Here is a 27,663-nt window from a genome sequence, read left to right on the forward strand (position 1 = left end):
GACTGGCCCAAAGTCACACAGCGGACAAGTGGCCGAGCTGGGACTCGACTAGACTAAGACTGGGCCTTGACTAGTTTAAGTGACTAGAAGGGCACCAAGTACGACTCAGACACCGGGTTACAGGTAATTATTTATTATTAATGATGATTATTTATAGTAATGTCTCCCCCTCCCGACTGTAAATTCGTTGTGGACAGGGCCTACGAACGCTCTTCTGTTTTTATACTGTACTTTCCCAAGCGTTTAGTACACAGTAGGGGCTCGATAAGTTTGATTCATGGAAACGGGCAAAGAAGGCGGAATTCCATGGGGGAGCCGGTCCCGGCGGGCCGGGGGAGGCCGTGGAGTCGGATGGACTACAGCCCCCGGCCGGCCCCGCGCGCACCCCGACATCCGGGGCCGCGGCCGCGAGGGGTCCCTGGGAACTGTAGTCCCTCCGCTCGGCAGCGACGCCCATCCGCATTATGATTCGCCCGGCCGGGAGGACTACAACCCCCAGCCGCCCCTGCGGCAGCGCGGGGGGTCTTGGCGGGCTCATGGCGCGGCGCAGGCGCACTGAGCCCTCGGCGCGGACCGCGCAAGCTGAATAATAAAAGGGGTGCGGCGGAGAGGCAGGAAGACAGGACCATGTCGAAGGGCCCCGGGCCCGGCGGCCCCGCGGCTTCCTCGGCGCCCTCGGCCGCTACCGCCCAGGTGCTGCAGGCGCAGCCCGAGAAACCGCAGCACTACACGTACGTAGAGCCCCCCCGCCGCGCGCGCACGCCTGACGTCAGCGGCCAGCGTGAGTCACGCGCGCAGGGAGAGCGCGAGGCGGCCTCCTCCTTCCCTCCCCCCGCCCCCCCCCCCCCCGGCCGGCCCAGACCGGTTCCAACCTGCCGGGGCCGGTCGAGGAGGCGGGAAAGGCGAGGCGGCCGCCCCCGGCGCCCGGCGGTCGAGGCCTCGGGGCCCCGGGAGTCCGAGCCCCCCAAAACACAAACGCACGTGCACCCACATGACCCAACCCCCTCCCCCTCCCGGCCCCGCCCGACGGGAAACCGACGGACACCGGTCCCGTCGAACCCGGCCCCCGCCCACGTCGCCTCACCGCGGCCCAACCGCGGGTTCTGAGGAGATTAAAATCAGGCGACGAAAGCCCGGCCCAGGAGTTTCAAAAGTAGACTCCCCAAGCCAGAAGCCCTCGGTCTTTTCTTAAAATAAAAATAAAAAATGGCGCCTGGCAGGTTCCAGTCCTGCCGGGCCTGCCCGGTGACCCTGGGCGAGTCACTTTCCCCCCACACTGTGGGGTGGAAGGGGTGGCCCATCAGTCCACTACTAATCACCTGGTATTTGTTAATAATGTTGGCATTTGTCAAGCGCTTACTATGTACAGAGCGCTGTTCTAAGCGCAGGGGGAGATACAGGGTCATCAGGGGGTCCCACGTGAGGCTCACAGTCTTCATCCCCATTTTACAGACGAGGGAATCGAGGCACAGAGAAGTGAAATGACTTGCCCACAGTCACATAGCTGGCAAGGGCAGTGTGGCCCAGTGGAAAGAGCCCGGGCTTGGGAGTCAGAGGTCATGGGTTTGAATCCTGGCTCTGCCACTTGTCAACTGTGTGACTGTGGGCAAGTCACTTCTCTGTGCCTCAGTTTCCTGACTGTGAGCCTCATGTGGGACAACCTGATTACCCTCTATCTACCCCAGCGCTTAGAACAGTGCTCTGCACATAGTAAGCGCTTAACAAATACCAACATTATTCTTATTATTAAGTGGCAGAGCCGGGACTCGAACCCATGACCCCTGACTCCCAAGCCCATGCTCTTTCCACTGAGCCACGCTGCTTCTCTTATTCGGTGCCAAGCACTGTTCTTGTACAGTTTGTCCCACATGGGGCTCGTAGTTTTAATCCCCATTTTCCAGATGAGGTAACTGAGGTGCAGAGAAGTGAATTGACCTGCCTAAAGACACACAGCCAATGAGGGGCAGAGTGGGGATTAGAACCCACGGCCCCTGACTCCCAGGCCCAGGCTCTTTCCACTGAGCCACATTGCTTCTCTATGCTACGGTGCACGGTCCTAGGGGAAGGGCTTGACGGCATCGTTATGGGACAGGCACGGGTGCCCTCCTGTCCCGGAGCTTGCAGTCTAATAGAGACAGGCAAAAATGGGTGTAGACAATGAAGGCGGGAGGCAGGATGTGGATAATCAACAGATGGATGATATTTATTGAGCACCTAATGGGCACACTGCACTAATAATAATAATGTTGGTATTTGTTAAACGCATACTATGTGCAGAGCACTGTTCTAAACGCTGGGGTAGACACAGGGGAATCAGGTTGTCCCACGTGGGGCTCACAGTCTTAATCCCCATTTTACAGATGAGGTAACTGAGGCACAGAGAAGTGAAGTGACTTGCCCAGAGTCACACAGCTGACACGTGGCAGAGCTGGGATTCGAATTCATGACCTCTGACTCCAAAGCCCGTGCTCTTTCCAATGTGCACTGTGGCTAAGTGCTTTAGAAAGTACAATACAATACAGCCGGTTGACACCATCCCTGCCCACAAGAAGCTTACACAGTCTAGAGGGAATGACAGATTATGAACTAAATCATGGATGTGTAGGGTGATGTGCAAAATAATAATAATGTTGGTATTTGTTACTATGTGCCAAGCACTGTTCTAAGCACTGGGGTAGATACAGGGTAATCAGGTTGTCCCACAGGAGTCTCAGTCAATCCCCATTTTGTTGCCAATTTGTTCATCCCAAGCGCTTAGTACAGTGCTCTGCACATAGTAAGTGCTCAATAAATACTATTGAATGAATGAATGAATTTTACAGATGAGGTCACTGAGGCACTGAGGACTTAAGTGACTTGCCCAAAATCACACAGCGGACAGGTGGCGGAGCGGGGATTAGAATCCATGACCCCCGACTCCCAAGCCTGCGCTCTTTCCACTCAGCCACGCTGCTTCTGTGCTTTAGGGCCGAGGGTGGGGTGAATATCAAGTGCTTAAGGATACAGATCCGAGTGTTCTGCACATAGTAAGCGCTCAATAAATACTATTGAATGAAAGGAAGGGAGAGGGAGAAGGGAAAATGAGGGCTTGGGGGAAGGTCTCTAGGAGATGTGATTTTTAGGGGGGGTTTTGAAGGTGGGGAGGGAGGTGGTCTCTTTGGATACGAAGTGGGAGGGAGTTCCAGGCCAGGGAGGGGATGTAAGCAAGGAGTCAGCTGTAGAATAATGAGAATGTGGTAGAGAAAATAGTTTGGCGTTAGAGGAGCAAAGTGTGTAGGTCCGGTTGTAGTAGGAGATCAATGAGGGAAGGTAGGAGGGCGAGAGCTGATTGAGTGTGCCATAAAGCCGAGGGCCAGGAGTTTATGTTTGATGTGGAGATGGATGGACAACCACCGGTGGTTCCTGAGGAGTGGGGAGTTATGTATTGAATTTTTTTGGTTTTATTTTTTTTATAGAAAAATAATGTGGGCAGTGGAGTGACATACGGAATGGAGGGGGGAGATCAGCAAGGAGGTCAGTGAGGAGGCTGATGCAGTAGTCAAGGCGGGAGATAAGTGCTTGGATTAGTGTGGTAGTTTGGAGAGGAAAGGGCAGATTCTAGAAATGTTGTGATGGTAGAACCGAAAGAATTCGGTGACAGCCTGAACGAGGGAGATGAGTCGAGGACACTGTCAAGATACCAGCGCTTGTGAGTCAGAGATGGTAGTGGTGTTGTCTACAGTATTGGGAAAGTCAAAAGAGGACAGGGTTTTCGGTGAAAAGATAAACTTTATTTTTCCTTTAGTGGTATTTGTTAATAGCTTCAGTTGTGACAAACACTGTTCTAAGCCCCAGAGAAGGAACAAGTGAACTAGGTTGGACCCACACAGTCCCTGTCCCGCATAGGGCTCACAGTCTAAGTAGGACTGTTTTGGATAAAAGATAAAGCAAGGGAGCAAGGCGAAACAGCTGAAAAGTAACAACGGACTGTTTAATATAGGAATCAAATGCAGGCCATCGTCCCCCGGGGCGGCCAACAAACTTTTTGGCAGCGGAACCCAGCTACACCCAGCTACGTTCCCCCGAGCCAGGCTCCCCCTCAATCCATAGACACCTGTCGGATGGTGTTTGGGACGGGCAGCTCAAAGCCAGGGCCAGGCAGAGAAATCGGGGCGAAATGGCAGCGCCTTCTCCTCAGAGTTGCCTGGCAAGGGACCGGTTGGCACCCCCACCCCTCTACGGGGCAGAGCAGGCCTCCATTCAGTAGTATTTACTGAGTGCTTACTTGGGAGAGTACAATAAATAGACACATTCTATGCCCACAATGAGCTTACAGTCTAAAGTGGCAGCAGCAAGGAGGGGATTGCTTGCGCCCCCAGCCCTGGGGAAAGCACAACAGACTCAATCAGTCAATCGATCGATCCATCATATTTATTGAGTTCCTACTATGTGCAGTGTACCGTACTAAGTGCAACAGAGTTGGTAGACATTTTCCTGCCCACAAGGAATTTACAGTCTAGAGGGGGAGACACTAAAGTCTAAAGTGCGGTTTAGTGCTATGCGGATGAGGGCTGAAGGCGGGATGAATAATAAAACGGTGCAAATCTAAGGGAAGGCCTCCAAGAGACGGTGAGTAGGTTGTGTTATTATTATTATTAAGTGCCGTCCAGTCGTTTCTGATGCCATGGATATACTTTCTCCAGACCGTCCTGTCCCCTGCCGTAAGCCCCAACTGTTTAAACGGTTCCTCCGTTATCATTGTTATGGTCTCCATCCACCTAGCTGCTGGAGTGCCTCTTCCACATTTTCCCTGAACTTTTCTGAGCATTGGTGTCTTCTCCAGAGAATTAGTCCTCCTGATTATGTGTTCAAAATATGCTAATCTAAGTCATTTGGCCTTCCAAAGACCACTTTGGTTTAATTTGCTCCAAAATCCATCTCTTTGTCTTTCGGGCAGTCCTCCAACACCACATTTCAAAAGAATCGATGTTCTTTCTCTCCTTTTCTTTCACCGTCCAACTTTCGGATCCATACATTGTCACTGGAAGCACCATTGAGTTGACAGTTTGTATTTTTGTGTGGGTGTTAAGAGGTGCGATATGTGTGGCCTGGGGTATAGTAGGAATAGAGTGAGGATAGGGAGGAGGAAGAAAGCTGGTCTGCGAGAAGTTTCTTTTTGATGTGGAGATGGATGGGCCATCAGTAGAGGCATTTATGCAATGGAGAAACATAAATTTCTGCCCCGGGGATGGGGCAGAACTTTTGTGGGTTTTTTTTGTAGTTGTTGTTTGTTTGTTGGTTTGTTTTGAAAAATGATAGGCGTTGCAGGGTAGCCAGGATTTTCACGATTTTCACCTGTAATTTAGCTGTGAAGGGGCCAAGTTAGGGTTTCACTCCTTCTTTGTTAAGAAAGTCTCAATCAGTGGTATTTACTGAGATTGGAACTGAGAGCCCCACGTGGGACAGGCTCTGTGTCCCACCCTATTTGCTTGTATCCACCCCAGTGCTCAGTGTAGTGCCTGGCACACATTAAGTGCTTCACAAATACCAGAATTAGTGTGGTGTAGTGGATAGAACCTGGGCCTGGTAGTCAGAAAGTTATAGGTTCTAATCCCGGAAAATGTTGTCTCCTGAGTGGCCTTGGGCAAGTCACTTCACTGTGCCTCAGTTACCTTCTCTGTAAAATGGGGGTTAAGACCATGAGCCCCAGGGGACAGGGCCTGTGTCCAACTTGATTTGCCTGTATCCACCCCGTGCTTAGTACAGTGCCTGGCGCATAGTAAGCACTTAACAAATACCATAATTATTATTTATTGAGTGCTTATTGTGTGCTGAGCACTGTACTAAGCGTTTGGGAGAGTATGCTATAACAGAGTTGGTGGGGGAGCCTCTAGGAGTTGCCCCCAGACTCTCTGGCTAAGTCCGCTTCAGGCCAATTCACAGCTTCTTATGCAGAAGCAGCATAGCCCAGTGGATAGAGCCCCGGGCCTGGGAGTCAGACTGACCTGGGTTTTAATGACCCGGATTTTAATCTCGGCTCCTTCACCCGTCGGAATTGTCTGTAAAATGGGAATGAAGACTATGAGCCCCACCTGGGACAGGGGCTGTGTCCAACCTGGTAAGCTTGCGCTTAGTACAGTGCCTGGCACATTCATTCATTGATTCAGTCAGTCAGATTTATTGAGCGCTTACTGCTGCACAGCAGTGTACTGAGTGCTTGGGAAAGTACAGTACAACAATAAACAGTGACATTCCCTCCCACAATGAGCTCACAGTCTAGAGTGCGGGAGCCAGACATAATTACAAATAAATAAAATGACAGATATGGACATGAGTGCTTTGGGACTGGGACCCCCGGGGGCGGAGGAAAGCAAAGGGGGAAATAAAATGACAGATATGGACATAGGGGCTTTGGGGCTGGGAGAGGGGAAGAGCCAGGGGAGCAAGTCAGGGCGACGCAGAAGGGAATGGGGGAAGAGAAAAGGAGGGCTTAGTCTGGGAAGGCCTCTTGGAGGAGATGGGCCTTCAAGGAAGTCTTTGAAGCTGGGGAGGGCGGTGGTCTGTCGGATTGGAGGAGGGAGGGCGTGAGCTGGGGGTCGGCACAGAGTAAGCACTTCATATATATTGATTTAAAAAAAAAAAGACAAGGGAGACAAGGTCCCCAGCGGTCACCCTTGGAGAGTGTGTTGTGGTCGGTCGGTCTGTCCGTCCGCCGAGGGCCAAGGCCCGAGGGTGGGCCGCTGACAAGCCTGCAAAGCTGTGGGGGACAAGCCGGTCACGCCCCCGCCCCCAACCCGAGGAGCGGCCCTCCCTGGCAGCAGTACCCCCTTTGAGCCCGAGGATGGCATCCAGATGGCTTACCCCGAGCCATCTGTGCCCCAGCCCGGTCCCCTAGGCCCAGCCACATGCCCGGCAAAGAGGTCGACCGGGAGAGTGGGCACCGCGAGCAGCTTCCTGACAGGGCAGTGGGCGGCATGCGACGCCCTCGCCTTGTCCGTCAGCCATTGCCGAGCAGGGCACGTGCCCTCCGCGGTGGCTCGGGCAGGGCAGGACTGGAGCTCTGGGAGGGACACGGACTCTCGAAGTTGCCCCCTCCGGCTCCCCGCCAGGTACCTGAAGGAGTTCCGCACGGAGCAGTGCCCGCTGTTTGTGCAGCATAAGTGCGCCCAGCACCGTCCGTACAGCTGCTTCCACTGGCACTTTGTGAACCAGCGTCGCCGCCGCTCCGTCCGCCGCCGCGACGGGGCCTTCAACTACAGCCCCGACATCTACTGCACCAAGTACGACGAGACCACTGGCCTCTGCCCGGAGGGAGATGAGTGAGTCACCCCCTCCCCCCGGCGGGCTTCGGGGGGGTGGATGCGGAGCCCGGGTGGTCAAGGGGAAGGGACGGAGCCCAGCGCACCTGGGTTCCGGTCCCCACCTCCTGCCACGGCCCAGGAGCATCTGGCATTCCAGACCCCGTCGTGGTGCCCTGGACCAGCCAGGACCTCTAGGGGCTTTTCCAGGCAGCCATGTGAGGGCCCGTGCCTCTCCCGTCCTCCAGAGAAATGCGTGTTCCCCCCGACCCACACCAAGAAGCCACAAACGGCCAAAGGGTTCCCAGCAGCGACCCTGTCGCACACAAAACACAGGCTTGCTGGGCCGCCTCGCAAGGCCCATCTGGACAGGCTCGGTGGAGGAGCCGGGAGGGCGGCATATGGGGGGCGGCGGCCCGTGCATCTGGGGTGACGGCCCCTCTTGCCCGTGGCAGGTGCCCGTTCCTGCACAGAACCACAGGAGACACGGAGCGGCGCTACCACCTGCGCTATTACAAAACCGGCATCTGCATCCACGAGACGGACTCGAAGGGGCACTGCGCCAAGAACGGGCCCCACTGCGCCTTCGCCCACGGCCCCCACGACCTCCGCTCCCCCGTCTATGACATCAGGTGGGCCGGCGGGCTGGGGGAGGGCCGGGGGGAGGGAGCAGAGCCCACCGGGATGACACAACCCTGAGCCCCTCGGTCCGGCTCTCACCCTCTCCTGTCTGTCCGTCCGTCCGTCCCCCCTGCCCTCCCCTGGCAGGGAGCTGCAGGCCATGGAGGCCCTGCAGAACGGCCAGGCGGTGGCAGAGGCAGCTGGCGAGGGGCAGTCGGCCCTGGCCGCTAGTCACATCATGATTGAGAAGATCCTGAGCGAGGAGCCCCGCTGGCAGGGTGAGGAGGGGTTGGGGCGGGGGGACAAGGGGGAAGGGCCACGGCAGGTTGAGAGGGCGAGGGATAAGGGTCCCTGAGCTGCCACCACCCCCCCCCAGTCACCCTCCTGACCCGGTGGGGCCTCTCAGAGGTGAGACTGTGGCCTGACGACCGACCCCTTCCCCCCACCAGACACTGCCTACGTGCTGGGCAACTACAAAACAGAGCTGTGCAAGAAGCCCCCCCGGCTGTGCCGCCAGGGCTACGCCTGCCCCTACTACCACAGCAGCAAGGACCGGCGCCGCAGCCCCCGCAAGCACAAATACAGGTGCTGCCCGCTGCCGGGGGGGGGCGCGGGGTTGGGGGAGAACCCAGCCTGCGGGGATGGGGCCGCTGACCCTCTTCCCTCCCCTCCAGGTCCTCGCCATGCCCCGGCGTGAAGCACGGAGACGAGTGGGGCGACCCCAGCAAGTGCGAGCACGGGGACGCCTGCCAGCACTGCCACACCCGCACCGAGCAGCAGTTCCACCCCGAGGTAGGGGCGCGGGCCAGTGCCCCCGGACACGGGGTCCCGGAGAGGGCAGAGGGGCGGGTCCCGGCTGGGGCCGGGCTACTGGAGCCGTGTCGTGGAGGCACGGGGGGGGTGTATGGGGGAGACCCCCGCCGAGTGGACAGAACTCCTCCTCCCCCACCAGATATACAAGTCGACCAAGTGCAATGACATGCAGCAGTCGGGCAGCTGCCCGCGAGGACCCTTCTGTGCCTTCGCCCACGTGGACCGTACGTGCCTGGGCTTTGGGGGACCGGGCGGGGCCGGGACCCCGGGAAGGCGGGGGCGAGGCGACTCCTCCCCACCCTCCTGTGTCTCCCACAGAGCCCCCGCCGGGGGACGACCTGCCGCCGCCCTCGGCCGTGCCCAGCCCCACCCAGGCCGGCCCCGTGCTGTTTGTGCCGTCTGCGGCCGGAGACTCGGTCCCCGCCAGTCCCTCCAGCCCCCACGCCCCGGACCTCAGCAGTGTACGTGGCTGTGGGCTGTGGAGTGGGGGGCTCCCCTCCGCTTCCTGCCTCCCTGCCCCTTCCCAGTCCCTCAATTCCCTGCCCCACAGTCCTCCCCTCCCCCTCCGTCTCCCTCCCCCTCCCCTCTTCTTCCTAGGCCCCGGTTCCCCAGTCCCCTCTGCGTCCCGCCCCCGATCTTCCCCGGCCCTTCAGTTTCCCGATCCCTCTGTCTCTCCTCTTCTTCCTGGGTTCTGATCCGCTTCTTGCCTCCCCCTCCCGCACCCCCGATCTTCCCCAGCCCTTCAGCTTTCAGTCCCCACGGACCACACCTGGCCTGGTGGGTTGCCACCGTGGGCCAGGCTCCGGGGCAGGGGCAGGGCCTCTCCGCTCTGAGTACCCTGGGCTGATGGGGTCAGAGCGGCAGATCGATCCGTCAGTCGTATTTATTGAGCGCCGACTTTGTGCAGGCGTCCTCCTGAACGCTCATGACAGTTCTCTTTTCCTTCCTTTCCAAAATTCTGTGTGTCTCCCTGTTGAACCATAAGATCCTCGTGGGCATGGCCTGTGTCTGCTAACCCCATTAGGTTCTCTCTTTGGCTTGGTACGGCGCTCGGCAGCCGGTAGAATGGAAGTACCACGAGGCAGGGATCATGTCCGCTGACTCTACGGTAGTCTTCCCAAGTGCTCGGTGCAGGGCCCTGAGCACAGTCGGCGCTCGGTACATGCTACTGACGGAGGGATTGAGTCATTTGCTGACCCCACCCCAGCTGGCACCCAGTGTATCTGACAGATTGACTGTAACGGAGGAAGAAGGCCACAAGGCTGTCGTGGAGGTCGTCCGGCTTCGGGGCGGGGGTCCCTGGGCCCCTGCTCTCATCACTCGGCCTTCTCTCTGGCCCGGGATCGGCGTGGGCCAGGAGTAGAGAGTGCCCGTTCCTGCGGGTGGGTGTACGGCCGCTGGAGGCTGCTCCATCCCTGCCCACCTGTGCCCACTTGCTCTGCTTGTGCAGGCCAAGTTGAAACCGCACCCCCTGGAACCCAGGAGCCAAGACCAGCCCCCGCGGCAGTCCCAACAGGTATGGCCCCCGACCGCTCGCCCCCCGCCCTGGCGCCGGCCCGCCCGAGGGGCCGAGGGCCTGGGCGCTCCCCATCCTTGGGGATACCCATAACCCAAGGGGAGTGGGTCAGCTTCCCCCCATCCCTGCCACCTCCTGTTTAAATCTGCCCCACACTTGCCTCCTGGGCAGCCTTTCCCTACCCCTTCATTGTAATGGCCAGGGGCACTTAGCTTGTCAGCCCGCACCAGTGGCAGCAGTCCGAACGGAGGAGGCGGGGATTTCTGCCATTTGGGATCTCTGGGCTGCGTCCGCCTTGCCCCTTGGGGCCAGGACCAGAGCCTCGTTCCGTCTCTCCCCTCACCTGCTGCCCGGCTCAGTAACCCCTTGCCTGCCGCTGTCGCCACCTCCGCTTCACTCCCTCCTCCTAACTGTCTCGTTCCAGGAGCTGTTGGGCCTTCTCCCCGGGGCCAGCCCCCTCACCTCCGGCATCTCTTCTAGTCTCACCTCCAGCCTGGCAGCCACACCCCCCAGCCCCGCGGGCACCAGCAGCGCCCCCGGCATGAACGCCAACGCCCTGCCCTTCTACCCCACCAGCGACACGGTCGAGTCTGTCATAGGTAACTGCTGACGGGACACAGGCAGCGAGGGCCACCTTCCCGGCGGAGTCTGGGGCAGAGTGGCTTTTGGGGGGGTGGGGGGCAGGGGAGAAATGTAGAGCCTGGGACTGCTGTTGGGCTGGGCGGTTGGAACGGGGCCCCCCCACCTCGACCCTCCCCCTCGTGACGGCCAGGGATCAGGTGGGGTGCATCCCTGTTCCCTGCCGGGCCTCGGCCCATGCCGCTGCCCCACCCTCCCCGGGACTGCCGGGGGGCCGCCCAGCTGACGGCGGGGCGGAGCGAGGCCCGGCCCGTGACGGTGGGACCCGCTCTCTCTGCCAGAGTCGGCCCTGGATGATCTGGACCTCACCGAGTTCGGGGTGGCCGCCCTTGAGAAGACGTTCGACAGCGGCCCCGTGCCCCCAACGGGCGGCGGCATCGTGATCGGTGCGTGGCCGGGGGGGTGGGGCAAAGGTTGAGCCTCCAGAAGGCTCACAGCTCCCCAAGCTCTGAGGGAGGCCCGCCCCGGCTCCCCTCCAGCCCCCTTGACCTTGCGCTCCCCGCCCCCACACCTTTCCTTCCCCCCCCCCCCCCCCCCCCCAACCCCCGGCTCTGTTCCAGGCGGGAGTCTACTGCAGAGCTCCGCTCCGGTCAACATCCCCCGCTCCCTGGGCAGCTCCGCCTCCTTCCACTCGGCCTCCCCCTCCCCGCCGCTCAGCCTGTCCTCCCACTTTCTGCAGCAGCCCCAGTCCGAAAGCCCCTTCCTGGGGGCCTCTGCGCCCCACGGCTCTTTGGGTGAGAGGTTGGCGGGGTGGGGGGGCCGGGTGGGCAGGGAGCGGGCACAGTGCCAGCGGCAGGGGGTGGCAGCCCTGACCCGCTTCCTCCCTCCCCCTCCCAGGCTTAAATGGGATGAGCAGCAGCATCTGGGAGCACTTCCCTTCGGGGAGCTTCTCTCCCGGCACATCCCCCGCCCTCCCGTCGGGCCTGGGGGCCGCTGAGCTGGCCCGCCTCCGCCAGGAGCTGGAAGAAGCCAACGGCACCATCAAGCAGTGGGAGGAGTCGTGGAAACAGGCCAAGCAGGTGCGGGGCCGGGGCCGGGAGGGCCGAAGCGTGGGGGCCGACGGGGACGGTCCCTCCTGTTCTTCTCCCCACGTGCCCCCGCAATGTGTCAAGACGGGGAGGAGGGAGGGGGCTAGATGCTCCTGTGCCGGGCTCCGCAGGCCTGCGACGCCTGGAAGAAGGAGGCCGAGGAGGCCAGCGAGCGCGCCAGTGCCGCGGGCGTCGAGTGCGAGGTGGCGCGGGGGCAACGGGACGCCCTGGAGCAGCAGGTGAGGAAGCTGCAGGGGGACCTGGAGCGGCTGCACAGCGGGCGGGACCCCCCGGACCCCGCGGACCCTCCGGCCCCGCCGCGCTCCTTCTCCGACCTGGAGGCCCTGCCTCTGGCCACCCTGTACGGCCTCCAGCAGCAACTGCGCTCCAACCTGGATAAGGTGGACAAGGTGAGTCCCCCACACCCCCCGCAACCTGGCGGGAGCCAGGCTGAGGGCGACGGTGGCAGCTCACCCCCTCCCCACCCCCGTCTGCCACAGGCCGTGTTCCAGCTGCGCTCGCAGACCTGCCTCAAGTGTCAAGAACAGAAGCGGGTAGTGCTGCCCTGCCAACACGCCGTGTTGTGCGAACCGTGCGCCCAGGAGGCCGACTGTCCCGTCTGCCGCTCCCCGCGCCCACAGCCCCCGCCCTCCTGACGCCGCCTGCCCGCCGTCCCCGCCCGTCCGCCGCGGAGCTGCTTAAAGTAGATATCCGTGTACATATGTGTCCGTGTGCGTGCGTGTGCACGCGGCGGCTGTCTGTGAGTGTGTGTGTATGTGTGTATCTATATGTATATATATATATCTATAGATCTGTAGATATATATATATATATATATCTGTACAGAGAGGTGGGCACATGCTTAAAGCAGAGGTAGTTACAAGCACTTTGAAGAGGTCAGGCCTGGGGTAGGTGGCTGGGGCTGACTGGGCTGGCCATTGACCCCCCCCAAGGGGAAGGCCGCGGGGGCCGGTGGTGGGGTGTGTGTGTGTGTGTGTGTGTGTGTGTGTGTGTGTGTAGAGTGGTGAAGGGACCACCCCTGGGTCCAGAGCCTGGCCAGCAGGCCCCCCTCACTACCCTCAGCACTCAAAGGGGCTTGAGGATTTGACCAAATTTGTGTTAGGAAAAGGGCAGTAGAGTCAAACCAGCCAGCCTGGGGGTGGGAGGAGGTAGCGGGGTTCTGGGCAGCCTCCCACCCTGATCGCTCAGGGGGCAGCGGGAGGGAGGACTTACTTCCTCCAACCTGAGCCATGGGCTGGTGGAAGGGACCCGGGCTGTGGCCGTGGTATCCTTCCTCTTGGCCCGGCGTGTGGGGAGGGCTCAGTGAGGCATTCTCCACACCCACCCCTACACTCTCTTTACAAGTGGGGAAACAGATTGAATCAACACAATTCTGTCAGTTCCCGTCCTCCACCCCACGCTCTGCTGCCTGGCTGTGGGAAGGGTTTTTGTGGGGTTGTGTTCCCACACAGAGCAGGCACCTCCCTGCCCTTCTCTCCCATTTCCTTAGTGGGTAAGTAGGTGTGTGGCTGGGCAGCGGGGCGGGGGGGGGGAACCTACAGCCAGAGAGGGGGACCCCTGGCATCAGGCTCTGGGCAGAGGGGCCTGTGTGCATGTGTGTGGTGTGTGCAGCTGTGTCAGTGTGTGTTGGGGCGGCCTGTTCGCCAGCAGTATTTATTGTGCTCCCACTGCCTAAGGTTGAGGGGAAACATGCGTGAGAGTCCACCCTGCTCTCACTCCCATGGGAGTCCAGTATGGGTCTGAAAGAGAGAGAGAGCGAGCGTGCATGTGTGTGTGTATGTGTATGTGTGGGTGAGAGAGATGGAGCATGGGGAGCAGGAGGACAGATGGGGAGGGGGTGCTGCCCCTCCTTTAGACCCCTGCAACTCCCCCCCAAGGGCAGCTACCAGCAGTGGAGGGGGTTTGGGGGAGAAAGAGAGGGAGCTTCCCAGACCGGGAAGGGTTAACATACATGCTTAGAGGCGGCAGTGCCAGGAAGTCCGGGATGCCGGTGTGTCCAAGGCGTAGGGCAGCGTGGTTCAGTCCAGAGGGCAGGTGCAGTGGCAGTTCCAGCACAGGTATTCTGGGAGTCTGGGTCACTGGGGGCGGGGGGTGGCGGGAAGAGACCCTCCCCACCCCCAGCAGGGGCCAGGGCCGCTGGGGTCCGGGGTTGCGGAGAGGGAGGAGGGTGGCTCGCCCGACCTCTTCCTGCCCTGCGGCCCTGGCTCGGACCTCCGCCTGGGGCTGGGCACAGGTGGGCAGAGTGGAACTGGCAGGGAGGCGGCTGGCTCTCCGCAGCAAAGAGCAGGATGGATTTTTTAAGAGGACAATAAATTTTTATTTTTTTGCTAAGAAAATGCAGCTGGCCCGTGTCTGACTGGGGAGAGGTGGTGGGGAGGATTGAGTGGGGGGGGGGGGGTGGGGGGCACCACGCTGCTCCCCCAACCTGACACAGTGGGCTGCCGAGGCTCCACTGCCCTGCAAGAATCTAGAGCTGCTCTCCCGCACAGCTCCACCCGCTTGTGCAACAGGGCGGCTGGGCCCAGGGTGAACATGTAACCTGGCACGTGGCTCCTCTGTGTCTGAGCCGGGCCGCTCTGCTCCGGGCTGCGCCATCTCCAGCTGGGTGCTCGGCCACGGTGGATCCACCGCCAGGCCTCTGCCGCCTCCACCTTCCGCCCGGCAGGGTCCGAGCCGCCCGCTACCGGGCCTGCTTGGCCCGTTGCCGTCGTAGCTTGACGAAGGCCTGGGCTTCCCGGTCGCCCTTCCGACTCTCCAGCAGCTTCAGGATCGGGTCACCTAGGGGACGGGGAGCAGAGAGCCTGGCTGAGTGAGAGTCACTCCTCCTCTCTTTGCCCTCAAATCCTCTGCCCTCACCCCTCCTCTCACTGGACTTGCCCAACCTCTTTCAGCCCCTCTATTCCCCCCCCCACACCCCCAGCCCAGTGCCCAGGCCCAATTACCACTAGGGCTGGGACGAGTGAGGGGCAGGCGGGTCTGGGGCACGGGGCCAGACTCTGGGGCCCCGCCCAACCCAGGCACGGAGCTCAGGGGCAGGAAGGCCTCTCCCTCCAGGTCGTCGGACCCCAGCGTGTCGTGGTCCAGCACGGTGAGCAGCAGGCAGGCCCCCTCCCGCTGGCACGGCTCTGTGGGCACCAGGCTGAGGACACAGTGGGCACAGGGGGATCGGGCTGGGAGCCAGGCCTCCAGCCCAGAGACCCTGGGCTGGTGCTCGCCCCTGTACTTGGTCCAGTGCTTTGCACACAGGGAGTGACTGGTAAGCGGCCCTGGGTGGCAGGGGGTTGGGCCCCTAGGGTCACTCACAACTCGAAGGCCTCGTCAAACAGCGGATGCAGCTCCTTTTTGCGGCGCTGGGTCTGACGCAAAGCCACCTCCGGGAAGGCGTGGCGGGGCTCCAGGGTCAGCTGCACGAAGGGGTCGCTGGAGCCTATGGGGAGGGGACCGGGCATGACCAGGATGGACCGGGCCAGCCTTCCCGCTGTCTCCCCGGGACCCCCACGGCCCGCGGGGAGGCCGGGGCCCCGCTCACCGTCAGAATCCAGGGGCAGCAGGTTGACGGCGCTGAGAACTTCCACCCGCAGTTTCTGCTCCGCTGGCCGGTACGACACCTTAACCGTGATGGCACCAAACTCTTCCGAGGTCACGGCCAGCTGCGGGCGCACCGGAGGAGATGAGGGGCTGTGGCTCCGGAGGGTGGGGCCCTGGGGGCTGCAGGAAGGAGGGGGAGGGGGCCTCCGGGCGGGTCTCACCTGATTCTGGATGCGGCCGCTGAAGTAGCGCTGGATCAGTTCGTGGCTGGAGGCTGCCCGGAGCTCCAGTTCCTCCTGCAGGACCTGGGGTGGGCGATGGGGACCAGTCAGCCCCCTTGGCCGGAGACCCCGAGCATATCCGCTGGGGGGGGGGGGGGTGAACGGGATGTCCAGAGCAAGGTGGGGGATGGGATCTGTCCCATATTCCCCTTCCCGCCCCCTCCTGACACACACACCCGCCCCCCCAAGCTAAGACTCACGTGGAAGGGGATGGTGTGCAGCTGTTCGGTGGGCAGGCCGCAGCCCTCGCCGTGGAAGCAGAGCTCCAGGTTCTGAGCGAGACCAGCAGGGTCGGTCCGGGCCACCCCCACCCGCTCATGCCCCCTCCCCAGCCCCGGGCGCTCCCTCCCCGCAGGGTACCTTGAGGGCAATGTACAGCTTGCGGTAGGCGGAGGGCGGATGGGGCTGGAAGGCAGCAGCCGTCAGCACCGTCAGCGTGTGAGACCAGAGCAGCGCCAGGAGGCTGGAGGGCCCCAGACAGCAGGGATGAGACCATCAGAGGGACTGCGGGGCTCCCCGGAGGGCGGGGAAGGGGCAGACATTATGGCCTGTGGGGAAGGGCTCGGGGCTGGGAGCCCAGGGGTCCAGCTCCAGCTCTGCCCCCAACCTGCTGTGTGAGCTTGTGCATGGTGCTCAGCATCTCTGGGCTGCATTTTCCTTTAAGATGGGGACCAGATTCCCCGCTCTCCCTCTCCATCCTGTCTTGGATTGAGTCCGGGGCTGGGCACAGAACCCTGGCAGGGTCCAGGGGCATGGGGGGCAGGCGGTAGCAGGGATGGGGGGTTAGGGGGGTGGGGAACGGGGCAGGACGGACACATGCCCAGCCTTTCCCTCCAGACCTGTTGAAGTTCTCCTGCACCAGGTTCCCATTCATGTACTGCAGCTCCGCCTCCAGGAACTTCATCAGGGGCAGGATGGCCTGTAGCGGGGAGGGGCCGGGGAGGGGGGTTCACGACCAATCCCCATCCCCTCAGGTTCCCTGCCAGGCCCGAGCCCCGAGCCCCACACTCACATCCTCGGGTAGGGTCCCCTCACTGGAGCTCAGCAGCTTCTGAATGTGCTTGGCGATGCCAACCTCCAGCTGCGGGACCCCGGGGTCGAGAGAGAGACGGGGGTCAGTGCCTGGGATGGGGGGCGGGGAGGGGTCAGGGGCCGGGACGGGGAGTCAGGGACCAGAGGGGACCAGCCAGGTCCCAGCATCGGGGAGCTGGAGAACGGGGGCGTCTGGGGCGTTGCGGGGCAGGGTGGGGGCAGGTCACCTCCTGGGCCAGCGTGTGGACACCGCTGCGGATCTCGTGGTCCAGCCCGGCCAGGGCTCCCCGCAGCTGCGCGTGCAGGGTGTGCTGCAGCTGCCCCGGCTCCAGCACGGCCTCTGTCCGTTGCTCCAGCTCCTCCCACCGCAGCTGGGCTGGCAGCCGTAAGACCACCAGCCGCAGCTGCTCCATGTTGTTCACCACCACACACAGCTGCGGTGAGGAGGTGAGAGGGACCGGCCTCAGCCCCCAGCCCCTTTCCCACCCATGGGCACCCCAAGAACACGTCCCCTCCCCGGTCTGGGCTCTCACCATGTTGGCCGCCTCCCCCTGGTCCTTGTGGCCGTCGGAAAGCTCCCGGGCCCGGGCCTTGACCAGGCTGCAGTACACCAGGGCCAGCTTACAGGTGTCCTGCAGGGGAAAGGAAAGGGTGAGCGGGGGCAGTAGGTGAAGCTGGATGGCCTGCGAATCGAGCGGCCCGGGGCGGGGGTGTCCCTTGCACCTCGACAAACTTGACCGTGATCATGAAGGCTTCCTCGGGGTCCGGCCAGTCCAGCTGCTGGGCCGTGTGGCCAATCTGGGCGAAGCAGGTGGACAGATCCACCGCCGACGTGCTGTGCTTGCTGAGTTCGCCCAGGGGCACCAGCTGCGGGGCCGAGCCAGGGAGGGGCTCAGGGGCCTGGCCTTGGCCCCAGCCCCTCCCCCCGCAGGTAGCCGGGCCCACACCGACTCTCACTGAGGCCCTCCCGCACACCAAGAATGCCGCACGCCAGCTCTCCCCACATCGGGAGCCTCCTGAAAGCCCACCTCCTCCAGGGGGGCCTGCCCTGATTATGCTCCAATTGATCGATAGTATTTCCCGAGCAACTATTGCAGGTAGAGTACTAGACAGAGTACAATATTGCGGGGGAGGGGAACGTCATCAAAACAAAATCCCCACCTTCGAGGAGCTTCCAGTCTAGCAGAGGAGACAGACCAAATACATTACAGCAAGGAGGGAAAAGGGAATGGACAGATAGTTAGAATAGACACCTTATTTATTTGCATAAACTGAATATTTTTGGCAACCCCAGACGAAGAGAGAGAGGTTGTTATGCGGGTCTAGCGGGCCTAGCGATAATAGGAACAAGAGAAAAAAAGAATAAAAATAAAGGCGAGGGGGCAAGAGAGAGGTACAGACTCTAGACTATAAAGAGATGCAATCTGTTGGACTCTTCCAAGTGGCTATCACTGCTTACAAAAATAATGTATTACCATCTCAAAAATCAGGGCCGGGGGAATTATGACAGCGAGTGTGGAAAGTATTTAAATAGTAGAGTAGGTGCTCATGAGGACACTGGAGTTTTGTGGAGAGGGGATGGTGGTGCTTGGAGAGCCAGTGGTGAACAAACATGACTGGGGAAAAGCAGATGAGTTGGAGTGTGGGGATCTGGGGAGGAAATAGGACCAGGGGGAGAAGGTGGGATGAGGAGGAGCAGAGAGCATGAGCTGGGGAGCAGCGGGAGAGAGGAGACTACGGGAGAGCCTCCGAGCCCGAGGTCCGGAGCCTCTGACCGCTGGGAAGGGGGACGGATAATCCCCAGGCCAGGCCGGCCCTGTCCGGCTCGGAGCTCACGGGTGACCCCAGCTTCAACCCGTCTCCCCGTTTGGCTCCTTACCTCATAAGACGGCGGGGAGCCCCTTGAGGATTGGGAGCAGGTATTCTCCCTCTTACCCAGTCCAGCGCCCGGTATCCAGCAAGTGTTTAAAAGATGCCATAAATCCTCTCTCCCTCTTACATTGTCCTAATGTTGTCTACTTGGGTCTGTGCTCCCCTTTAAGCACACTGAAATTCACACCGCTTCGGTCCACATCCTTATACTCTGCCATTTCCCCTACCATTTATTTTAATATCCATCTCCCCCTTTAAATTGTAGGCTCCTCGAGAGTAGGGATCGTGTCTGCTAAATCCAAGCACTTAATTCAGTGCTCGGTACTAAGTGCTCGATAAACACCATCGATCAGTTGATTGGAAAAAGACCAATAGACATCCTCACCACTCAGCCCGGCTCCTCCGCAGAGCCCCCCAGCCGGGCCCGCCCCCCAGCCCCGTACCATGTCCATCTGCACGGCCCGCTGCAGCCGGGCCAGGGCCACGCTGTAGGTCTTCTGCAGCCAGGAGGGGATGGCCGGCTGGAACCAACGCTGGAAGCCATCCAGGGCCAGGGGACTGTCCCTGGTAGGGGAGGGAGGCCGGCGGTTTTGCCCAGGGTCTCCGTGGCTCCCCTGGAGCCTCCACCCAGTCGGCCCTACCCACCTCTCCCCAGCTTTTTTCCAACTATTCCCATGGCCGTGGGTCCCCACCGCCCATCCTGAGGACAGACACCCACAGACAGGTGGCCTTTCATCTCCGTCACCCGCCCCCAAAGACACACACCTGCGGGGCAGGTGTCCACCCAGCTGGTGCAGCTCCTTGAGGCTGATGTAGAGCTGGAAAAGGTTCTCCCCGACCTCCGGGGACACCTGGCGCCCGGCTGTGGACGTGTACTCCCGCACTTGCTGGGCCACCTGCCCGGCCACAGCCCACAGCAGTCAGGAGTGGCGGACCGATGGAGCGGGAATCCGGGGGCGGTGGGGGTGGGGGGTTGGGGGATGGGGAGGCGGCAACGTTCAGCTGGATCCAGGGAGGATCAGTTGGTGGGAAAGCTCAGTCCTCGGGGCGGGGGGAGGGGGAGAAGCCAGAGGCCAGAGGTGATGAAGGGGAAGGAAAGGCAGAGAAGAGGGAGGGGAGTAGGAGGAGAAGGAAAAGGAGGACAAAAGGTGGGCAGGGGAGGAGGGGCTCGGCTCACCTGCTCCTGGAGCTCGAGGAAGGTTATAGAGAAGATATCGATCTTCAGGGCGCTGGAGGAGAGAGAAAGTCAGTCAGTCAGTCAGCCAGCCATTTGGGATTTCTTTAGCACTCACTTTGGGTCAAGCCCTGTGCTAAGCACCCACAGTAGATAATACATACAAAACATCAGGGCCTAGAAGGGCTGAGTTAGGGGGTTGGGGAGCTTCTCTCCCGGGCACCTCTGACCGCTATGCCCCCCGGGGCCCCACTCCCCCACCTCCCTCCGTGCCCCCGACCCCGCATGCCCCCGGCCCAGCCTCTCTCACTTGCTGAAGACTTTGCTCCAGGTGCGCAAGGTCTGCTGCAGGGCCCCGGTGACCTCCAGAACCGAGTTCAGCACCGCCTTGCCCATCTCCTGCACCTCCTGGAAACAAGATTCCCACCAGGGGGACTCCAGGAGAGGACCCTGATCCGTCCTCCCCTGGCATCCAAGGTAACTGCCACCCACCCCAGGCCCCCGCCCCGCTTCCCCTCTCCCGGCCACGGGCCCTCCCGAATCCCCCCGCCGCCTGGCACCTGCGTCATGGGCTGATGTTGCTGCATGTTGAACCACTCCCGGGTGCCCACCTGCAGAGAGAGTGCCAGTCAGACCGTGACGCAGCCTCACTTCCAGGTCGGCCGGAGGCAGAGCCGCGAGCCCAGAAGGAGGACGGGGAGGAAGAGAGGAATGAAGGGGAGAAGGTGGAGGGGGCGTGGAATGGGAAAAGGGAGGCGGAGGCCTTCCGGCCCCTACAACTCGGGAGTCTCCAGAAGAGTGGGGTGGCGGAGCGGGGACTCCAGGACCCTCCCATCTCAAGCAGCAGTCAGAGCTTGGGACCGAGGGGGAGCCTCGGGAGGGAAAAGGGAGCAGGGACAGGGAAGGGCAGGAGGGCGGGGAGGCTGTTACCCGCAGCGCATCAGTGACCAACTCGGGGAGGGGTGTGCTGTCCGGGCAAAGCTCCCCATACGCCTTCATCTTGCACATCTGCACCAGGACCCTGCGGGTGAGAAGGACCCGAGTCCGGAACGCCTCTCCTGCCAGCGGGCTCTTTCCCTCGCCCCCTCTGACCTCTCCCTGCCCATCTCCAGCTAAAGTGCCACACGCATCTCCCTCCCAGCCCTTGGCCCGGCCCGCTCCCCGCTCCCCCACCCCACTCCACCCGGGTCAAAGGAGCAGGGCTGACCTGAGCAGGGACTGGAGCCGGGCAGGGGAACCGGGGGCTGAGAGAGGGAAGACGTCACGAAGCCTCCGCAGCAGGCGGAGCCCGTAGGCCAGCAATGAGCTGAAGGACGTGGCCAGCTCGGCCCGCTGCAGGGAGCGGGGTGGGGTCAGGACAGCATGGCTTCAGCCCTCGGGGCGGGGGGACCCTCCCCTTGGACCCCCGTTCACACCCGGGCGCCGGCCCCCTCGGCTGCAGGCCCCACCTGCTCGGGATTGAGGCGGCCCTGGATCCACTGGTACTCAATGCTGGTGATGGGGTGGAGCAGACAGCTGCCGGGGAACTCCAGGCTCTGGTACAGCCGGCTGTACGCCAGCCACTGCCTGCAGCGGGCAACGGGCACCCGCTGGCCCCAGCGGCCCGGCAAGGCCGCTTCCCTCCCGACTCCGCCCACCCTGCCCGACCGGGGGCCGAAGGGGGGGACCCACCCGGGGGGCGGCGGCCCTCGGGGAGGGGGCCCACTCACGCCATGGCCTGGTGGAAGTCGGACAGGTCCTTCTGCGTGGCGTGGAGGAAGAGTATGGTGGAGGCCTGAGCGCTCAGCTCCCCGTCCCAGGAGGTACTGGCCTGTAGAAGGGGGTGTGGAGGTGGGGACCACAGGGCCATCGCCAGGAAGGATGCCATGTCGGCCCCGCCCTCGGTGCCCCCTCCACACCTACGTACCTGGTGTTGGGTGACTTCGTGGGAGACCAACTGCTGCAGGAGCCAGCGGTGCACGGTGTAGCTGGGCTGGCTGCGGCTCAGAGCGGTGGCCCTCTGCAACCGTTCGTTCGCAGCCATTACTCCGTGCCGGGCACCAAGCCCATACCCGGCTAGTCTCAGCGGGCACCGTTCCTTCCTGTCCCACACGGGGCTCACAGCCCCCGAGGACGGGAGGGCAGGAATCTTTTACCCACTTTACAGATGAGGAGACTGAGGCCCAGGGAGGACAAGTGACTTGCCTGAGGTCACCCAGCAGGCCATGGGAGGAAAAGGGGACTAGAAACAGGAACTCCAAGCTGTTCTCTGTTGCCTCTCACAGGAGGGCATCGGCCCTGGAGGTTAGGGCCTAGGGTGGAGGGGGTGTCCAAGCCCACCAGGACTCTGGGATCACTGGGCAGCGGGAGAGGTTGACACAGTGACACTCCTCCCATCCTCCTCTCCTGCCCCCACCACATACCCGCTTGTGGATGAGCAGGAACTGCAGGTGGCACTGCCCTCTGTCCGGGTATGTCTCTGTCCGGGGCTCCAGCGGGTACCACTGGTCCTCCCGGCAACGTAGGTCCTGCCCAGGGATGAACACATGGAGGGACATACACCAGGATGAGCCAGGGGGCGGGGGGGGGCAGACACATGGGGGTCCTGGGTCAGCTCTCTGGTCTCTTGAGGGGGCAGCAGGGGCACCATCAGGACCCAGGGTGTCTCCCACGCCCTCACCCCCAAATAAACACCTCCTACTTTGGCTGTGAGCCCCACGTGGGCCAGGGATTGTGTCCAAACTGAATAAATTTGTTCCTACTCCAGTGCTTAGAACAGTGCTTGACACATAGTAAGTGCTTAACAAATGCCATTAAAAAAAGCCTTCCACCTCAATCAGTAGCATGACTTGGATGCCTACTGGGCACACAGAGTTGTACCGAACACTTGGGAGAAGACATCAGCAGGACACAGTCCCTGTGCTCAGGGTGCTTTCAGGCCCAAAGCACAGCCAGCCCAAAAGACAACTGGTAGCCTGCCCGACAGTGAGAGCGGGCGGTAGAACGAGGACCGGCAGGCAGGGGGGCCCCAGTGAGACTGGAGGGGATCTTAGGATGAATGAACCAACGTGGAAGGGAGCAGCCGGCGGGGGGGGGGGGGGGGCGCGTTGGGTTGGCAGGAAGAGGGGTGGGAGAATGAGAGAATGAATCAGGGAAGGCTTCACGGAGGGGACGGGGGGCGGGGCTCGGCTTTGGCCTCCCCATCCCCCACCCCCGTGCCCTCTGCTCCGCTCCGGGCCCCGTCAGCCCCCACCTGCAACCTCAGGACCACATTCCCCAGGAAGTCATCCTGCCCCTTGTCCTTCCGAGCCTCCTTGAAAATCCTGGGGGCGAGAGAGAGAAAAACACACTGAGAGGCCAGGTGCCGGGGGGGAAGCTAGGGTCGGGGACGATACTAATGTCTGTCTCCCCTTCTAGACTGTCAGCTCATTGTGGGCAGGAAATGTGCCTGTTTACTGTCATATTGGACTCTCCCAAGCACTTAGTACAGGCTCAATAAATACATTCGACTCACTGACAGACCAAACTTGGGTATTTCGACCTCAAGAATCCTGGCAGTGCCTTCGAGGGCATTGCACCAAAAACCAGGAGTCCCAGGTGGGTAACCTCCACCCCACATACCCCTCTGCCCGCAGGTGCCCATGGCTGCAAAGTTGGCTCACCTGCGGAGCCCGTGCAAGTCCGTCAGCTCGCCTAACTTCTGCCGCACCGACTCCACCTCGTCCGCGTCCCTGGGCGGCAGGATCGGGGGGAAGGGGAAGGGACACAAAAGGGGAGGGCTGAAGACAGGTGCGAGGACCCCCTCCCTGCCCCGAGCACGTATAGGCCTCCACCGGAGGCCGAGCCCCACCCCTCACCATTCACTCACCACATGTCCAGGTGGAAACTGGAGCTGGTTACATCCTCAAACTCCCTGTGGGGGAGGTTGTGGAGGGGAGCAGAGAGAGTGAAGTCATGTTCCCGCCCTCCCTGAGCCCAGACCACCACCACACCGGAGTCCCCCAGCCCCTACAATGCAGCCACATCTGGGGTGAAGCCCGGCTAGGAGTTCCAGAACCCCGGGAGGGAGAGATGAAGGAGGAAGGGGGTGGGCAGGGCTGGGGGCCAGGGAGGGGCGGAGCCTTACAGGATGAAAGTCTCGTCCCAGACGGGGCAGAGGGTCTGGTTGATGACTTGGGTGCGGTGGGTCTGGTCCTCAGGAATGGTGTTTCGCACCACGGCCTTCTGCCGGCGCCGCTGGGGCCCAGGGCTGTCCCCTGACCCGGGGACCCCCCGCCCCTCGATGCCCAGCAGGCAGTATGGGTCGCTGAACCCTGCAAGATGGGGGACAGGATCCCAGCCTGAGCCCCTGGCCCAGCCTCCCGGCAGCATCCCCTTCTCTGGGTCCTGCCTCCTGGGGCTGGGACACTGGAGGAGCAGGGGGGCAGAAGCAGAAGTCGGTTGGGCAGTCAAGGAGTCTGGCCGGGTGACGCCAGGCTGTTGCAAAGATCCCCCCGGTCAACCCCACAACTAGGCACGGCTTGTCCCACCTCCCCCCAGCCGGGTCGGCCGGCTGCTCACCGCTGACATCTTTTCCCAGTATGCCTTTGGCCTGCTTCACCGTGGCCTTTAAACACAGCACAGGCTTCTGTGGGGCAAAGGCGAAAGGGACCGGTCCGGTCATCCTTCACCCCTCCTCGATCTCCTCCCCACCAGATGCCCCCCCAACCTCCTCCCCATCACAGACACCTCCCCACCAAGCTCTTCCTCACCACAGACAGGCCCCCCCAATCGCCTCCCCAACACAGACACGCCCCCCGCCCCCCCCAATCGGGATACCTCAAGCTTCTGAACCTGGTGTAGCAGCTGCCTGTGTTCTTCAGGCTCCGTGTGAAAGGCCTGAGGGGCAGTGAGGGGATGGAGAAGGCTTGGTAGGGGGGCAGGAGGGCAGGGAGGGAATGGGCAGTGTTCCTCATTAACCAGCCTATCGAGCACAGGTATTTACTGAATACTACCGAGCTCAGAGCACCGTAGTGAGTGCTGCGGGAAGAAGAGCAGAAGGCAGGCCCATACTCTCTGCCCTTTCGGGGCTTTCCGTCCACTGGGGCGAGGGCAGCCAGGCTCAGGTTAAAGGCAGGCACTGGAGGGGACGCGGGACATCGAGAAGGGTCACTACGGGGTCGGCGGCACCAAGCACCAGGTCTGAGGGGTCCCCGCACCCCCTCCCCTAAATGGGCCGGTGGGGGGGGGGGGGATGTCGTGGGGGGCGTCTCACCGCCTGCAGGTAGCGGAAGAGGTCGTCCAGGTCGGTGACGTGGTGGGGCTCGGGCCGGCCCAGGCGGTGCAGGACGGTGTACAGCGCCTCCTCGTACAGCTGTGCCCGCTGGGGGCCACGCAGAGACCCCCGGGCTCAGGCCCCGCCGCTCCCCCCGGACGCCCCCCGCCCCCTCCCCCCAGGCCCGCCCCCCGCGCCTCCCCCCCCCCCCCCCGGCCCGTACCTCCTCCGGGGAAAAGCCGTGGGGCGCGGGATCCATCTGCTGAACGAGACGGGGCGGGGCCGCCCTCCTAAGAGCGGGCCGGAGGCCTCCGCCCTCGGCCCCCTCTCTCTCACTGCCCCTCGGGAAGCGGCGGCCCCCGGGGGCTCAGCCTCGGTGCCCGGCCCGGCCCCGTGGAAGGGGAAGAGTGGGTGTCCTCGAGGCCCCCGGCCCGGGGTCCCGGCTGCCCCCGGTGCCCCTCCCGCCCCCGGCTACCTCCTCCACGTGGGCGCCCAGGCCGGGGCTCCCCGGGGGCTGCCTGTCGCCGGCCTCCATGGGGCCGGGGGACCCGGGGGACCCGGGGGACCCGGGGAGCTGCGCTGCGCTGTGCCGTGCCGTGCGCGGCCCCTCCTCCCTTCGTGCCCTCCCCACGGGGAGGAAACCACGGGGGCTTATCGGCGGTGCTCGGGCCCCAGCGGAAGCGCGGGGCCTCGGGCCCGCATCGGGAGGGGAAGCCTCCGCCGACCGGCGGGGACACACACATAGACACGGACACACTGTACAAGCCCCCATCCAGAGCCACCTCTGGGGTGCCTCAAGCCTTCCACGGGTGCCCGGGCCTTCCTGAGCCCGCCACCCAACAAGGAGATGGGATTTGGAAGGACGGGAAGGCCCGTGGGAAGAGGAGGAGAGTGGGTTCATTCATTCGATAGTATCTATTGGGCGCTTACTATGTGCAGAGCACTGGACTAAGCGCCTGGAATGGACAATTCGGCAAACAGATAGAGACAACCCCAGCTGGCCGAATGGCTGGCCTCGGGCAAGTCACCGTTTCCCCCTGTGAAGGAGGAGGGGAAGATCTCTTCCCTCCCTGTTGAGGCCTTGAGGCTCGGGCGGAGGCAGTGTCCGGTTTGATGCTGTCGTGTCCGGCCCAGATAAAGGCCACTCCTAAGTTACCCTAATTACCCCCGGCGCCCGTCCCCGCTGACACCGAGGCCGGTCGGCGCCCGGGGCCGCCCAGACTCCGCCCCCGGTGTCCCCCTCCCCCGGGGCGCCTTCCTACCTCGGCGCTGGGCAGCGGGGGGCCCGACTGGGGGAGGGCAGCCGGCCCCCGCTGGCGCTTTATCTTGATGGCGCGGCGCATGAGGGGAAGGAGCCGGGGTCGAGGGGCGGGTGTCGCCATGGCCGCGGCCGTCCGGCCTCCGGTCAGCCCGCAGCCTTGTGCAAGACACCTGCGCGGCGGGGCGGGGGAAGAGGAGGAAGCGGAGGGGGCCGCGTTTCGCCATCCCCCGTGCCAGGCCGGCTGGAGCCGAGTGCCTGGGGCGTCCAAACCCGGCCCCTCCTTCCCGGCAGGCCCCTCCCCCGGGGGCCAAGTGGGGGACACAAGTAGGGGCAGGTGAGCCTCTTCTCCAATGGGAAGGACCCCTTCCCGGCCAGGCCTGGAGAAAGGGCAAAGGGTACAAAGGGAGGGAAGATGACCGTGCCCGCTCCCCCCAAGTCCAGGGGCCGGAGCCCCCCGTGGCCTGAGAAGGGGGCACCCCCCCGACCGGTAGTGCGGCCCAGCACCTCTACGAGTCCCTCAGCACCGACCGGCCGGTGACCAGCCGGCCAGGGGGACTGTGGCATTGCCTGGAGGGAAGAGGCCCCGCGGGCACTTTCCTCTTCCCCCCACCCGGCCAGAGGGTTCAGCCCACCGGGCCCCCTCCCCTGCCTGACCACAGTTCCTGGCCGGCCCCACCCTGCAGGGTAAAGAGGGAAATGCAGTGACCATCAGTCCCGGCTCCAGGCCCCGTCCGGGCCCCCTCCTCCCCCTGCCCTGCCTTCCCTGACGGGGCCTGTCACTGCTGGCCCCCTGCCAGCCCGTGGCAAGCCACTGTGGGGGTGAGGCCAGAGGAAGGGGGAAGGAAAGGGGGAAGTGTTTGGAGCGGGGTCGGGGGGAGAGAGGGGGAGACTTCTAAAGCCCCCCCAGGGTAGAGGGAGGCCCCCCAATCACGACCCCCACTTCAGATGAGAACTTCCTTCACCAGCCTCTTGGTGCCGGACCAGGGACCTGGACCGTCCCTCAGCAAAGGAGGGCGGAAGCCGGACGGGGGCTGGGGGGAGGGAGTGGCTGAGAAGGGTGGAAGGGGCAGCCAGGACCCAGCTGGCACAAAGCTGAGACTACGGACTCGTGCTCGGCCTTCTCGGTGCCGCTCACCCACTGGATCCTGGGTGACCCCGACCCCGGCCAGGAACGCGCGGGAAATCTTAGTGGGCAAAAACAGGGCGGGGCCCGGCTGCTGAACCAACCTGGTGCTGGCAGCTGGGGCCAGAGGGAGGCCCAAGGGTGGACGAGGAGGCCTGGGATGAGGCCCTCCAGAGCCGTTCAGAAACATCCAGGTACCTCCCCTTTGCCCCCCACTCTGACACCCTGGGACGGGCGGACACAG

The 27,663-nt window shown here is 62.5% G+C and overlaps 2 protein-coding genes across 4 annotated transcripts; one reads left to right on the top strand and one right to left on the bottom strand.

Moving 5' to 3' along the window:
• Positions 1-521: 521 nt before the first annotated feature.
• On the top strand, positions 522-14,251 carry UNK (unk zinc finger). Of its 3 annotated transcripts, XM_029056841.2 has the most exons (15): positions 522-731; positions 7,089-7,298; positions 7,733-7,909; positions 8,046-8,176; positions 8,348-8,483; positions 8,573-8,690; positions 8,851-8,935; positions 9,030-9,172; positions 10,162-10,227; positions 10,652-10,826; positions 11,148-11,252; positions 11,427-11,600; positions 11,704-11,885; positions 12,026-12,304; positions 12,395-14,251. In XM_029056841.2, the coding sequence occupies exons 1-15, from the start codon at positions 628-630 to the stop codon at positions 12,548-12,550; spliced, it is 2,241 nt and encodes a 746-aa protein (XP_028912674.1). In that variant the 5' UTR covers positions 522-627; the 3' UTR covers positions 12,551-14,251. The 3 variants fall into 3 exon arrangements, with proteins under 3 accessions (XP_028912674.1, XP_028912675.1, XP_028912677.1); XM_029056842.2 differs by lacking the exon at positions 11,427-11,600; XM_029056844.2 differs by lacking the exons at positions 8,851-8,935; positions 9,030-9,172.
• On the bottom strand, positions 14,209-27,626 carry UNC13D (unc-13 homolog D). Its single transcript, XM_029056839.2, has 33 exons — positions 27,524-27,626; positions 26,298-26,466; positions 25,259-25,297; positions 25,036-25,143; positions 24,600-24,659; positions 24,342-24,408; positions 23,908-24,094; positions 23,650-23,694; positions 23,444-23,512; positions 23,035-23,104; positions 22,205-22,309; positions 21,709-21,801; positions 21,512-21,612; positions 21,251-21,368; positions 21,010-21,134; positions 20,733-20,823; positions 20,363-20,413; positions 20,113-20,210; positions 19,806-19,857; positions 19,394-19,524; positions 19,072-19,192; positions 17,480-17,623; positions 17,290-17,388; positions 16,984-17,190; positions 16,737-16,805; positions 16,564-16,643; positions 16,085-16,187; positions 15,925-15,996; positions 15,665-15,748; positions 15,445-15,565; positions 15,219-15,342; positions 14,858-15,054; positions 14,209-14,693 (listed from the first exon to the last, which is right to left on the bottom strand). Exons 1-33 carry the CDS (start codon positions 27,607-27,609, stop codon positions 14,596-14,598), a joined length of 3,384 nt encoding a protein of 1,127 aa, XP_028912672.1. The 5' UTR covers positions 27,610-27,626; the 3' UTR covers positions 14,209-14,595.
• Positions 27,627-27,663: the final 37 nt, after the last annotated feature.

This window comes from Ornithorhynchus anatinus, unplaced genomic scaffold (genome assembly GCF_004115215.2).
Source record: "Ornithorhynchus anatinus isolate Pmale09 unplaced genomic scaffold, mOrnAna1.pri.v4 scaffold_264_arrow_ctg1, whole genome shotgun sequence".
Taxonomy (NCBI): Eukaryota; Metazoa; Chordata; class Mammalia; order Monotremata; family Ornithorhynchidae; genus Ornithorhynchus; species Ornithorhynchus anatinus.